Below are 14,581 nucleotides of genomic sequence, written 5' to 3'. Positions count from 1 at the left end.
CCATAGCTTGTTAACAGTGGTTTCTCTGTATCTGCAGTAAATACAGTGAAGGACTCAAGGAGGGCACACTTCAAAGATTTCACTAAATCAATGACAGCCATCTTTAAACTGTCCCTTCAGACAATAGGCCCATTCAGAAGTACAGTCCAGGAACGAGACCTTGTATTCATACGGCTGGAGCCCAACGCACGTTTGATACACAAAGGGATTCCATGATGGCATTTGTCACGGGCGATTTCAAAGTCGTTCCACAAAGCCCCAAATCACCGCCACCCTCTTTAACTATGTCATTACTCCCTTGTGGCGAGCGGCTGGCTCTGCAGACCGCTCGGTGTGGTGCAACAATCACATCCAGCTGCTGAGAATGGGATCTGACACGTGAAACCACTACACACACACACACACACACACACATCATTATGCAACATACAAGCCCGGGCTGCTTATGCATGCATGCTGGGGCAATGAAATTCACATTCTGGAGGAGCGTGAACAGGAAGACGGGAAGAAAACTTTCATTGTCAAGTAAAGACGTTTGGTTTTTTATTCCATTGGTATGAACTGAAATATACAAAACACTGACACCTGCCAATCCAGCGGCAACGAAGACAGGGAAAAAGGACAACAGGAAAGAGGAATGTACTCCCAAAACACGCCAATAAAGCAAACTATAAAACTGTAGCACTATAAACTCCCATGTGAACCGAACTGTACTCATACTGAACTTTCTAACATGTCTACTGTCTAGACAGGGGGCTGTCAAAATGGTCCAGACATCATAATAAACAAGACAATGGACACCAATATCCTGTTCCATGTGAAAACTTAGACTGGCTTGTGTGTGGCGATGCAACGTTTCAGACAAACACATACAGTACGTTCAGAAAGTATTCAGATCACTTCACTTATTTCCTTATTGATCACCTCAACCATGGAGGTTATGTTTTTGTCTGCATTTGTTTATTAGTTAACAGGATTATGCAAAATCTATGGAACCAATTTCCACAAAATCTAGTGGAGGGGTGGGACACGGCTCAAAGAGGAACCTATTCCATTTTGGTGCAGCTCTGGATCAACATGTGTTTGTTAACTTTCTTTAACATTGTGAGATTTTCCACATTTCCCTTGATTTCTCAGGAAGAATTCGTGGATCTTGATTAAATTGGTTTTATGCATTATGTAGTGTGTGAAATATGGTTCAGATCTAAACAAGGGGACTGTTATGCTGTATGCACTCTACTGAGTTATGTATTAAATGTACAGAGCTCTGCTTTGCTTTGGTATTGTGGGTGTTGAGAGTAGAATGATATGATGATGACATTTGAAATTTAAATAATGTTAGCATTCAAAATATTTATTTTGTTGCCTATTTTATTCTGTTGTCCACCTCATTCTGACTTAAAGCTGCTATAACAAGTGCATTTCTCAAGTATAATAAAGTTGATCTTATTTTATCATACCATATCTTATCTTATAGCTGCAACAAAAGAAAATGGGGGTTGATGGGATCTGCAAACTTTCTGGACACACTGTAGTTCAGAATTTAGGGTCACATTCAGAAATACTGCATGAGTACAGAGAGCGGTGGCACAGAAACATGATGCTCCAACATACTGTTGATTTGAACCTCATGTAGAACAGAGGCGTTGGCTCCATTTTACTTCAGGGTTATTAGTCCTGTAAAACTTAAAATCAACAATATTGATCAAGATAAATAGTTTGAAAACGAATAGCTTCTGTGAACATGATTGGTCAGGGTCAGGAAAGTTGATCAAACTTACACACTAAAAACAGATCTGGATGTAACGGTGAAAACACCTGATGGGATGTACACAGGGGCCAATGCTGTGTGAGCTGCATCAACTTTCTTTGACTCTTTGCACCTCGACTGGAAAGTCGTTTGCTCTCCCCGTAGCAGCGAATAGTGTTTCCTATTCATTTGCTATGCTCCGTGGTACGATAGTGCAAAAACCTACCACATTTACTAAATACATTAAAAAAACAGACAACATACAAATACATGTGATAGTTCCAGTTTCATGCCAAAGGACAGTCTCACCAACAGTTCGTACGGGAGAGCCAACTCGAGCGCGTTTGATTCTCAGGCTGTAAATCCCTTGTGAAAAGTGCCCTTTTCTCCTGGGGTAAGATCTCTCTCTGAACTCGTCTGTCACATACAGAACACAAGAGCCATGCCCTTACTCAAAATTCATCTAAATCGTATGTACACTCATTAAACGTTCACCTTGCATATTTTGGCTTGTGGAGAAAAAAATCCATGGAATGTTTTGATGTTGTGCAAAAAGGAGGAGAGAACATCTTTCTCTCCTTTTGTTTAATGCGTTTCTGTGGCCTGCGTCTCCACCTGCCTGCTTCGTGTAGCAGAGCATCGAGCTACGATTTGGGGGTTTTCCCAACTTTTAAAGCCTGCGGAGCGGAACTCTCCACCTGATTGGCTTCTCTCTGTTTCCACAACAAACAGTCCAGGAGGGGAAATCCGGCGCTCCCAAAAGCTTCATGCAAATAAAGTCCCTGTGACAATACTTCTCCTTTGCCACATGCTGTGTAGTAAGTCCCCCGAGCCCCTAGGGGTCTTCTTCCATGTCGTCCAGGTTGGGAGCCATGATGAAGTGTTTGGGGTAAAGGAGACTGTGCTCGTCTGAGTACTCCTCCCAGCGCGCGTCGTCGCTCTCGTGGGTGATGTAGCGTTCGCCTCGTCGCGTCTCAAACTCCCTGAGGTCCAGCCACGTCTGATAGTCCTGAGGAAACGAGACATGGACTTTTAAATGAAGTCAATATGTTGTTCGTGTTAGTGGGGTGGTGTTCCCGATATAAAGTGATTACAAATAAATAGTTAAGCAACTGAACCCCAGCTTTTAAGTTCCACTTTTAGCCAGACACACCTTATATTATATGTTGTTTTCAGAATTAATTTGTCTTTGGAGTTGCTCTGAGACCTTTTTTATTGGGAAAAAAATCTGTTGCAGACAACTTCAAATCGTTTCTTGTTATTAAAAATAAAGAGTGTGTCATTGTTCCTGTGAAACAAGACCCATGTTGGATATTCTGAGCCTTCACAGTGTCAGGGCGTTTATAAAGAGAACTGAGCAAATTGCTTAAATCTGACATTAATGGATTTTCTCACTCCTGTTGGTTTTATATATTTTTCTTCGAATTAAACTGGGGTAATTTGTTCGAAATTATTGAACAACATTTCCCATAATGCTGTGGGGAATGTGAGCAGGAAGTATAATGTTACAAAAGAGTCAGTGAGAAGATAAATAGATAGATAGATAGATAGATAGATAGATAGATAGATAGATAGATAGATAGATAGATAGATAGATAGATAGATAGATAGATGAATAGATAGATAGATAGATGATAGATAGATAGATTGATAGATTGATAGATAGATCTCAGCTGTCAGTAATACATTTAAAAATATGTCACCTGTAACCAGGGATGGCTGAGACACTTGTCCACGCTGTACCTCTTCCTCATCTTGACCTGGAGAAGATTGTTGATCAGATCTGTGGCTGTGAAGGGAAACAAGTAATGTTACTAAACTGATCTCACATGGTCTCATACTTGCAGCATTACAGCATTCAACAGACTCCCAAAGACGAAAAACTGTTCACAACAAGAGATAAATATCAGCAGTGAATGACAAGAACAAGAAGGGGGGTTACAGTAGCTGGGCTCACCACACATCAACAGTTATTTCCTCCTCTGTGTGGGAGGAGCTGCAGTTTGGGCAGTTGGGGAGAGTTTGGAAGTGAATCATTTCGACCGCAGACGAGAGGAGACAAGAGAAGACCGAGAAAACCAGACGTGTAGGTGGGGAGGACATTACCGAGGCTGCTGAGTGTCAGTCTGACACGAACATACAGGTGCAGCCAGGCCACCATGTTCTGACAAGAGTGAAGGACATGCTAACTGCTAGATTAGATCACGCACAGTCTAATATGGAGAAAACAGACAGATTACCCTCGGGGGAGATATCCTTCCAGGGCGTAGGCGGGTACATGAAGGCAGCGTTCTGGATCTGATCGTTAATGTCCTCGTCCTCGTTGAAAGGGAACGTCCCGCTCAAGCTGACGTACACGATGACCCCCACCGACCACATGTCTAAGGAGCGGTTGTAGCCTTTGCTGCGCAGCACCTCTGGGGCCAGGTAAGCCGGCGTGCCCACGACAGAGCGCCGGAACGACTTCTCGCCGATGATGCGGGCAAAGCCAAAGTCGCAAAGCTTCACCTGGTTGAAGACAGAAAACACAAGTTTATACACAAGTGGACAAAGCAGAAACACTGATGCATTTGTGTTTATTTATTTTCATCTTACCTGAGGAAAGGGCTCTGCAGAAGCCAGTAGTACATTCTCAGGCTTCAAGTCACAGTGAACAATGTTTTTGAAGTGCAGATGTCTCAAGGCCACCAGGATCTGTAGCCACCGAAAGTGAAAAAAACACAGATTGAGCTCCTGAGATCCAGATAACTATATGTCTAATTGGTCTAAAAGTTTTGTTTAGACCAGCGTCTGAATGTTTTCATGTATTCAGCGCGAGGTATAAACAGGGTTTATATATTCTGTTCAGTCGAATCTACGGTGCTGCCATGTGGAAAAATCACAGCACGCTAATGCCCTTAAATACTTCCATCCTGACCAGTACCTTCACACAAAGACACGTGACCTCGTCTCCTCATCCCATCTATATTCATGATCGCTGGCCTAAGCTCGTGCTGCGCGCATGTCTGCTCGTGGCCATGCACCAAAAACCACAGAGCGCCTGGCTCCCCCTGTCCTGACCCTGGCTCTGACAGAAGTCCTCCCGGCCACATCAGAGCCCGGCCCCGCCCCAGCTAATGCAGCTGTTGTTAATGGCCCCCCGCTCCTGTTTGGGACCTGGGATCCGCAGAGGCCCGGGGGCCCGCTGCTTCTTCTAATCAAACCCCCCAAAGCCACCGGCGTGCGGCAGGCTGTAATCCACAGAGCCAGGGAGGAGGCCGTGATGCCATGCAGACTGATCGCGTAAACAACCCAAACCCTGACACACACACACATGCACACACACACACACACACACACACAAATCAGCTCACCACAAGAATAAACAGGCCCTGGAGATGAGGCACAGACTCGCTCACAGTGGGCTAACACACCCCAAAAAGAGAGGGAAGCATACAGGGAGAGAGGAGAAGGGAAGCTACGATGGAAAATAAAGGGACAAAACACACAAATGAAAGCAGGAGTTGAAGAAATGGGTTATTAAAAAGTGTGGAAAGATAATAGTTGTAATTGGTTATCAGTTTATTTGACGATAACCAGCTGCGAGAGAGAATATGGTAACATTAAGTTACAGATCGTTCTAGTTAAGGTCAGCTTGTAACAGTTGGAATCTTAAGGGCACAGTCACACATACACAAATGTAGCAGTGCTGTCTCCCCCCCCCCATACGCTTCCAATCTGTGAGAGCGAGGAGGCTAAAAAACAATTTGCCTTCTGTGGCGAGGCAAATCGCAGTGTAGCTTATCGTGGAGTCCAACTTTGGTGAACTTTGACAAGCGATATTTGCTTCGCATACACGTATGTGTGACCGTGCCCTGATACAGACGGTCGAGAGGAGACAAAACGGCAGAAAGAGACGGAGCAAAATGTATTTTCCAGCAACACACACACCTGTGTGACCAGGAACTTGGTGACGCGTTCAGGCAGCTTGCTCTTCTCGCTGGACAGGATCATCTCCAGCATGTCGCCGTGCAGCTTCTCCATGACAACAAAGACCCGCTCTGGCGTCTCGAACATGCACTCCAGGTTGACGATACCTGGGTGGTGCAGATTCTGAGGAAAAGCAGACAATGACTTAGAGACGAGCTCCTGTTCAAACCTGCAGAGCTCACTATCCTTTATAAGGTGTTATTACTTCTTTTAACTCTAATAATAATTTCGGTTGTTTGGTGGAGTCTGGTCATTACCTGTAATATGGCCACCTCGTTCCTGAGCTGGCTCTCCTGCTTGGTGGGAAACCTCATCTTGTCGATGACTTTAATGGCCACATCTCTGCCGCTCTTTCTGTGTTTGCCTAAGATATTATGGGACATGGGGAAAATGGTTTAAATAGCCTAAAAATGTATTAAAAATGTACAGTAGATCTATTGTGTATAAAATTCAGGTGCAGAGACATACCTCCATACACGATGCCGAACTGGCCTGACCCCAGCACCTCATCAGAAAATATTTGGTACACCGAGGCGATGTCCTGCACAGAGAGGATTGCCGCTGTTACTAAATGATTGTGTTTTGTTTTTACTTGTGGGAAAAATGTGGTTAAACTTTCCATGCTGTCAATTTAAATCAGTATCGTCACATCATCTAAATCCTGGCAAAACCCCTGCTACTCTGCAAATATTTAACTTTCACTCGATGCAGAAGTGCAACCGAGACGAAAACCCCTCTGAACAAAAAACCTGAGGCTGCAGCTTCCCCATTTGTGCGGCACGAAAGCTTCCTCCGGAGGTTTTGGTTGAAACACATTAAGACATTCTGGAATACGATTTCTGATGTTACCGCAACAGCCACTTCTTTAACAGCAAATGGATGGATGTGTTGTGCATGTGCAGGGCCTGTTCTGGGAAACTGCAACAGTGATTTTAAGAAGTAGTAGCCCAACTCACCACATTCTCCTGGATCTGGCAGTTGGACACAGATATGCTGATGGACAACTCTTCTGAAAGAGAAGACACACGATGGTTCCACATTCAACAAGTGAAAAATGTCACTTAACCGAAGCATAAAGCCGCCGGTCGCTCCATCAGTCAGTGAAGTGATTGTTGTCAGATGCTCACATACTAGTGTTTTTCTCTTACATAACTTTACCCTCTTAGATCGCAGCTGCATGCAATACGTCACAACCCCTCGTAATGAAGCATTTTATTACACTATAAACTGGCTATTCAAAAATAATCTGAGATACTATGTGTGACTGGGTGTTGCAAGTATGCAGGAGCTCACTCTGCACAATGAATAGAAAGTCAGAGACGAGAGCAAGTGCAAAGTGATGAAGTTGTGATCATTCGGCTAATGTTACGCACAACATCATATTTCGTATTAGCTTTTATATCTGACTTGCCACTTATTGTGGAGATATGAAATATGATGTTGGGATCATTTGGCTCAAGGTAAACAGTAACTTCTGTGTATCTATATTACTTCTCTAGCCACTCAAGGCTCTTTACAGTACAACTTTGCCATTCAATCACTCACACACACACACACACACACACACACACACACACACACACACACACACACACACACACACACACACACACAAACAAACACAAACACATATACACACACGCACACACACACATACAGTGCATCTATGTGGAGCACTTTACATCACTCATACACTGCTGGTACAGCCATCAGGATCAGTTTGGGGTTCAGTATTGCCCAGGGACTCTTTGGCAAAATGGGGGAATGGGATCGAACTGCCAACCCTCTGGTTAGTGTTTGAACCGTTGTACCTCCTGAGCCACAGTTGCACCAAATAAATCAAACTGACATTTAAGTTCATATCTTTGGAGCATGGACAGTTTCATACAGAGTCATTTCTGAACACTCTCATGGTTTCAGAAGTGACCCAATGAATTGCTGTTCCACATCTTCCGATTTTTTTTGGCGACAGCCTCGTTTTCTAATGTGATGCCCACACTTAAACATCATTTGCTTCTAATGATCAGGTCTCTCATTTTCTATCTTATCGTCAATTTATAACCAAAGAGCCTCTAATAACATTCTACAGGCTCCTGTCTTTGCTGTTAGGGAACAAACCAGTGAGAAAAGCAACACCTCTGACCAGTGTGAGACTCAGATTCTGCACAGTCAGTGACAGTCATACAGTGACTTGCCTCATACCCACACTTATTTGGCCTGCAGACACTAATACAGGGCTTCCCCTTCCTCTCCAAAGTTCACCTGTTTTTTTTTTAATGCCACCTTAACCGAAGTTGTGTAAGCAGAGTTCTTCTATCTTTTGGGGGCGGATCTCTCACCTCTAACAAACACAACGAAGATAAGAGACACTACATTTGTTGTTGCCCTAGTCTGTACTTCAGCTTCATGTTTCATAAAACAAATTAAAGTTTTCATCATCTCCCTTTGAATATTTCAATATCTTGATTTTAGGTTGATCATTTGTAGCCATGAAGAAAAGACTATATGTAATATCAAAATTGTGGTCTTCCTTGGACCTATTATAAAAGTATCTGCACAATTAATATTGATTCTAAAAATATGTATTTTCATATAAATGAATAAATTCATAATTATAAATCATTGATTCCATTTCAACCACAACATCGGTGCTTTTTGCACTTGAGAGCTGTTTGTATATCAAACTTACTGTGATCTTTTCCCAGTCCGGCAGCACTGGCCACACTGGGCTGGGGGGTGACGGGCATCAGGGCCTGTCTGATGGCCTTCTCCCAGCCCTGGGCGACCTCCATGCCCACCCCCGAGGCAGCCAAAGCGGGGCTGTGGTAGTGGCTGCCGTTGTTCTCTCCCACGTAGTACACCATGGTGGCTGTGATGATCTCGAAGCAGTGAGGGTTGCTGCCCTGGGCCAGACTGCTGTAGTCTTTGGACTGCTCCACCTGGAGGATCTCGGACAGAGGGATTTCCTGTAAGGGAGAGGTCGAGAGGGGGTTACAACAAATCACATTATATTTTATTATTATAATTCTGAAATGAAAAAGATTCCGAAAAATAATTTCTTTCCTTCTTAATATAGATTTAGATGTCCCACTTTATCAACATGGGCGATAATGTGGGACAGCATGCTTTGGATAATCTGGGACAGTTATTAAAGTTCTCTAATTGAGGGAATATGCATTTAGGGACTTCCTGAAGTAAAAAAAAAAAAGACAAACTGAAGAGATGTAGCATATGGTCGGCAGTTTTTAGAGAGGATGGTAAATACAGTCTGTCCCTGTCTGTTTAAAAGGATAACTAGCCCATAATCAGCTGTCTAGGACAGACATGATCCAAAAAAGCAGAGAAGAGTCTGCAGCCATAACACCAAACATGTGCAGAAGACAATGGGCTGATCCATCATGATGGAGCTCTCACCTTTTGTTCCCTGCGTAGCCCCAATAAAAGAAATAATCTCTTATTGTTGCTTGCTGTTGATTGAATTTTAATTGACTTTAAAAAAAAAGTGATACACCTTTAATAGAACGTATTAGATGAATTGTATAGTTTCTTTATTCAAGATAGGGTCCTTTATGAAAAAATATTACTTTTACCTGTTAATATGAATGAAGAGAATCAAGAATAATATACATTTTCTTGTTAATTTTCTTGGTCAGGCAGAATTTTCGTTTTTGGCCCAAAGAACACTAAAAGCTGTGCCGTGTCTCCTGTGGGAATGAAAGCTCCTTTTTCTCTTCTGGTTTGGTTAGAAAACATCTTAAGGATTAAAGAAAGGTAAAATATGTTGATCGAATGTGTAACGCAGATATCCGAATAAGTCGTAGAAGAAAAAATTGCTAAAAAAGTCCCAGATTACCTGAATTCACCCCCCACTCATGCTTATTCACTAATGAACGAGTGCATTATACAGGTTGTGTTTGCTTGAAAAGAGAAATAACATGGAGGAGAAAACAGGAACAAAGACATTAAAACACTAAAATATCTAAATGGACAATCAGATAAATGGCTAAATATACATTGTATATAAGGGTAACTAAGGAAGGGTATGCTCACACATGAACAAACGGACAAACAGGTACAAACAGCTTGTGCTTGTACTTTAACACCAAAATATCGATAAAATATAAATAAATATTACACATAAATAAATAAACATTGAGGTGAAAGGAACATTCTAAAAAGTTAAAATTTAAATAAAAAAACTGATAAAATTATAAATCACATCCCCTCACTTCAGAAAGTTGGCTGGTTTCTTTGTACCTTAAATGGGCAAAGATAGTAAAATAAATTGTGATCATCTAATTTAACTAAATGAAAACTGCCTAATTCTACAGATGCAGTGCTCATCCTACACAATAACATGACAATAATAGAGGTATTAACACTCACACAGTCTCCACACTCAGTTGCTCAGATGTTGACTCTATAATCCGAGCTCTATCTGTCTCTCTTCCTCTTCACTACAGAGTGAACAGTTGCAGCACACTTTAAAAGTTCCCCCCCTTCCCCTTCAGGCTCACTGTCAAATCAAAGAGAGGAGGGAGGGTCGAAAATCAGAAAACACACAGAACTTCCAGCCAATGGGGTCTCCCTGAGGCACACGCTGTCCCCTCCGCGTGGCTCACCACAGGAGTATCAGATGAAGTGCTTGTGGTTAGCGGGGCCGGGTCACGTGAGCGGGGCCCTGCGGCGGCCGAAGCGCTCTGGTTCCCTGATTACAAGGCAGGGCCAGCCAGAGGCCCCATCTGAGCATGAGCCGCTGGCGCTACCGCTAGCCACTGAGACGAAAGACGCTGCAACTGCCATTCTTCTACTGGGTAGAGTGTGTGTGTGTGTGTTTTGATTGTGACAGCACTCAATCTGGCCGAGACAGAGAGAAGCCCCCTCACCCCATGAAAGGTTCTTCAGAGAAAGCCACAAGTACAGGGGTCTCATCTTCAAACGGGAAGCTGTTATGGCTTCCAAATGGTGAAAATGGCTGCCATGCCTGGCAAGCGAGCCACCGCACGACCACCACTAATCAGATTGGAGGTATAAAGCAAAGGGGAGGACAGTGGCCGCACGCTGATGAGCAGCAGGCAAGAAACTTCAGAGAAATGAAAGGAAAATCCCCGAGCCGGGGCGATTTCCCGGATACAGATGGGGCAGATGGAGAACCTGTGGTTTCTGAGAAGAAACCCCTGGAGGAAGCTTTTATCTACTGTACAGGAGATCATCTCACGTTATCTATCACAGACAGAAATCTGCCGCTCTGCAAGAGGCCTGCAAACCTTTCGAGCATTTACAGCGAACCTTCAATTAGCCTCCTGAAGGTCTTAAACAAGGCGGAGTGCCAAGTTGATAATAAAGAACCACATAAAGCTGCCTGTAAACACACCCGAGGAGTCGGTCCCTGCTGAGGTTTCCTCTCCGAGGCTTTGGTGGCAGAGGCTGCAGGGTGTGACAGAGTAATTGGGGGAGAGGGGTGAAGGGAGTCGAGCTGTTTTTCAGCCTTGTTTCACAACCAGTGTCAGAGAGAAGAAAAGAAGGACTGTAAGCGCAGCTGCTTACAAAACCACCACTTTTTAACACACACACACACACACACACACACAAAGTGAGCGTGCCGCCCCCTCGCTCTGGAAACTATCTTAACCGACACACACACATAACTCTGACCACAACTCAAAGAGGTATCACAGTCTCAAAACATACAGAGCGACATGAACAATAAAATGATTACACCCAACCCACCCACCCTACACACACACACACACACATACAAAGAACCAACCAACACACATGTGGAAGTCTTTACCTCGCAGTTCCCTCCCTCGCTCCTCAGTGTGTAATTACTGTGCTATTAAGCCCCTGCGGCAGTGTAATGACTGACTCCGGTGCTGGCACTGAGCGGGAAGTGTCACACACTCTCCACGACTGATTCTACACATCCAAATGGCATTTTTATTCACTCGCAGGCACGGTGAACTTAGAGATAAAGGCTGTGGCATAAGATGTATGGTTGAGAAAAAGATTCATTTCAATCACCCTTGGGTTTTGAATTTGAAGAAATCAATCCGTTTATTTTAAAAGATCGCGCGGCAAATGTACTATTTTGGTACCAAAAGTTTCAACTCCATCTCCTCAAAACCCCTGAATATATCCCATCTGACCTGATACACAAGAGCTAAACATAGTGAGTTATAGCGGCTGTATCTTTTGACTGCATGGAGGAAGAGCAGAAAAACCCCAAGGGGAGTTTCAGCGAGACAAACTGACCTTCAAACACACAGGAACCTGCTGCTGACACATTTATTTACAAACCTCTCATCAAAGTGGTGTCGGGCAGTATTTATATGAAAAACACAACCCATAGAGGACTTCAGTATCACTCAAGTTGCTTTCAGACATGCACGCACACTGGCCTGAAATGTCCCAGAGGGGCTGTATGCAAATGTCCGATTCAGCTACTCTGGACTTTTTCTGGAACGTTTCCTTCCAGCCCCCCGGTAAAATGTCTAAATGTCCAGAAAACAGTTTCCGGACATTTCCTGGAGGTCATGTCTGAAAACGGTTTATTTTCAATTTGAAGGAAGTTAAATCCGTGGCAAAGTTTCAGGTCTGTGGAGCTATATGAAGATTTTGGGGCTATTTTTTCACCACGGACTCAACACTGAATCTCCCTGCTCAACTTTCTGAAACTTTAACGAATGTTACTGTCTAGCTGCTTTTAGACATGCACTGAACTCAAAATAATCTCCTCACATTCTCCGGAGGGGCTAAATGGGAGAACACCAATGTCAGTGTGAGAGCCTCCGGACTTTCTCTGGAGTTTCTCCTGTCAGCCCTCTAGTAAAAAACCCTGGATAATGTCCGAATGAGCCCATGTGAGAAAACACCAAGAGATCCTCTGCATGAGTGAGTGGGTGCGTTGATGATGTTTTTAACACACAACATCCATCTTTGTCTGTGCCACAGACACAGACAAAGATGTCGACATAGAAAGACAATAAGATTCCAGAGCTGTTGGTGATAATGGCTGACACCAGTGTTGATGTGCTGTAAACAAAACCACATGATCTCGGCAGCAGAATTTACACGTCTTTTCCTCCCTCCTACATGCTGCATCACCCCTGAACGCTCTGGGGATTTCTCTGTTGTTGAAAATGTGTATGAGCGGAGAATCTCCTGCTGCGTTCTTCAAAAGTGAAAGGCAAACTCCGGAGAAGGTTAGTGCCCAATTGTGTGGACATTCTCCGGAGTTCACATCTGGAAACGGACACAGAGACACAGAGACGAGAGTTTCATTCTTACTTTGTAGAACTTGGCTCCAGTGTCGTTCTGGAAGAGACTCAGACTCTTGCTGTCCAGCCTCCAGTAGTGTCTCTTCCGCTGTTAAAGGGGAGGAAAACAAGCACCACGTTAAACTGCACAAAACACAGCCAATATTGCAGTAGTTACTATTTATTTAGTTTCTCAAGCAAAATACCTTCTGCGCTGAATTCAACACATGAATTCAACAGCTTTGGAGAGAGGGAGTTTTCCCCAGCATTAAGGCTAAGCACAGCCCATTTCAGACTGGGCTCCTCTGTAGAGCTTTGGGAGGTTATCAGTCTTACCAGGTTGTCCCTGCTCGTATAATGTACCATCCAGCCCTCCTTCACTACAGTGGTGCTCCGCCTCTTGGTGTGTTTGATGGACTGGACCACCCGCATGAGAGGGATGTTGGTGCTGGTGGAAGGACTACACACACACACACACACACACACACACACACACACACACACACACACAAAAGATAATAATTAGGGTTTTACGATTTTATTGGTTAATATCAGAATCAACAATTGATAACATTTTAACTGACCAGAAGCCTGTTAATGAATAGTTTTAAATAAGCTTTTCTAGGCAGCCAAGTTTTTCCTGACAGAAATCCTGCACAGAGAGTGATGCATGATTTTATGTTTGCAGCCGTGGTAACAAACAAACATAAAAACTCCACTGCTGGCCTAGAATAAACTCAGGCATTGGCCAGTTAGACCTGGTGGTTTAAAAAACACAACCACAAAGTCCCCGGTTTCAATTAGGACGGTGACCTTTCATGCAAGTCTTCCTCCCTCTCTCCCTGTTTTCGGTCACTCTGCACTGAAATATCCAAAACAAGTAATATAAAGAAAAGCTGAATTTGGGAAGGTGGCCTCGGCAGGGCTCAAACAGCCATGGATCTGTGTCTGAGGAGCGCAGTGGTCCCGAGCCGTTCGAACCGCTGGCACAAGCTTATCTCACCAGCGGATCAAATGGTTTATGAGTCAGAGACAGCCGAGGGGCAGAAGAGGATGGGGGGACGTCCCTGAATGGCAGACATTGTGGTGACTTGGGGGTTTCATTTCAACAGAGATTTATAGATATATATAAATAAATGTCACTTCTATAAATATCATGAGATGAATATGATGAGGTTGACTCTACGCAAGCATTGGCCCTAAAATGTCCGAGACGGTTTGAAACACCAGGTGGCGTTTTGAGCCAAGTTCAAACCATTACTTCTTTATTTTTTGGTCATAAATGTCAGCATTAATGTATTTCATCAAAAAACACTCTTATAATATAGTTAGACAGCTGAACAACACATTTGAGTGTGCAGTATTTCTTTACATCAGCATCTTCACACCTAATCGTCTTGATGGGCTCTTCATCCTTTTCTCTATCCAAGAAGGGAGAGTCCATGTCGAACATCTTCTCATCTGGTGTCGAGGGTTCCTCTGGGTCGTCCAGTCCTCTGCCGCCGTCCATGTCACTACTGTCCACCTCCATCGTGTCCATGGTCGTGTCTGAATCCGGGCCGGGGCTGGCCGGCTCTATGCACATGTACATGAAAAATGAAAA

General features: G+C 43.8%; 1 protein-coding gene across 2 annotated transcripts in view; it reads right to left on the bottom strand.

The window, feature by feature from the left end:
• Positions 1-521: 521 nt before the first annotated feature.
• Positions 522-14,581, bottom strand: part of prkd3 (protein kinase D3) — a 45,829-nt gene continuing 31,769 nt past the window's right edge. For both annotated transcript variants that reach the window (XM_035168630.2, XM_047341741.1), the window contains exons 8-19: positions 14,367-14,553; positions 13,315-13,438; positions 13,010-13,087; positions 8,409-8,685; positions 6,676-6,728; positions 6,188-6,260; positions 5,977-6,083; positions 5,681-5,842; positions 4,346-4,444; positions 3,991-4,258; positions 3,454-3,539; positions 522-2,759 (exon numbers count right to left, since the gene is read on the bottom strand). In XM_035168630.2, coding sequence (XP_035024521.1) covers positions 2,586-2,759; positions 3,454-3,539; positions 3,991-4,258; positions 4,346-4,444; positions 5,681-5,842; positions 5,977-6,083; positions 6,188-6,260; positions 6,676-6,728; positions 8,409-8,685; positions 13,010-13,087; positions 13,315-13,438; positions 14,367-14,553 — 1,688 coding nt within the window. In that variant the 3' untranslated portion in view covers positions 522-2,585. The remainder of the gene's footprint in view (positions 2,760-3,453; positions 3,540-3,990; positions 4,259-4,345; positions 4,445-5,680; positions 5,843-5,976; positions 6,084-6,187; positions 6,261-6,675; positions 6,729-8,408; positions 8,686-13,009; positions 13,088-13,314; positions 13,439-14,366; positions 14,554-14,581) is intronic.

This window comes from Hippoglossus stenolepis, chromosome 10 (assembly GCF_022539355.2).
Source record: "Hippoglossus stenolepis isolate QCI-W04-F060 chromosome 10, HSTE1.2, whole genome shotgun sequence".
NCBI lineage: Eukaryota > Metazoa > Chordata > Actinopteri > Pleuronectiformes > Pleuronectidae > Hippoglossus > Hippoglossus stenolepis.
The sequence above is the reverse complement of the archived record's forward strand: the minus strand, read 5'-3'. Positions and strand labels throughout refer to the sequence as shown.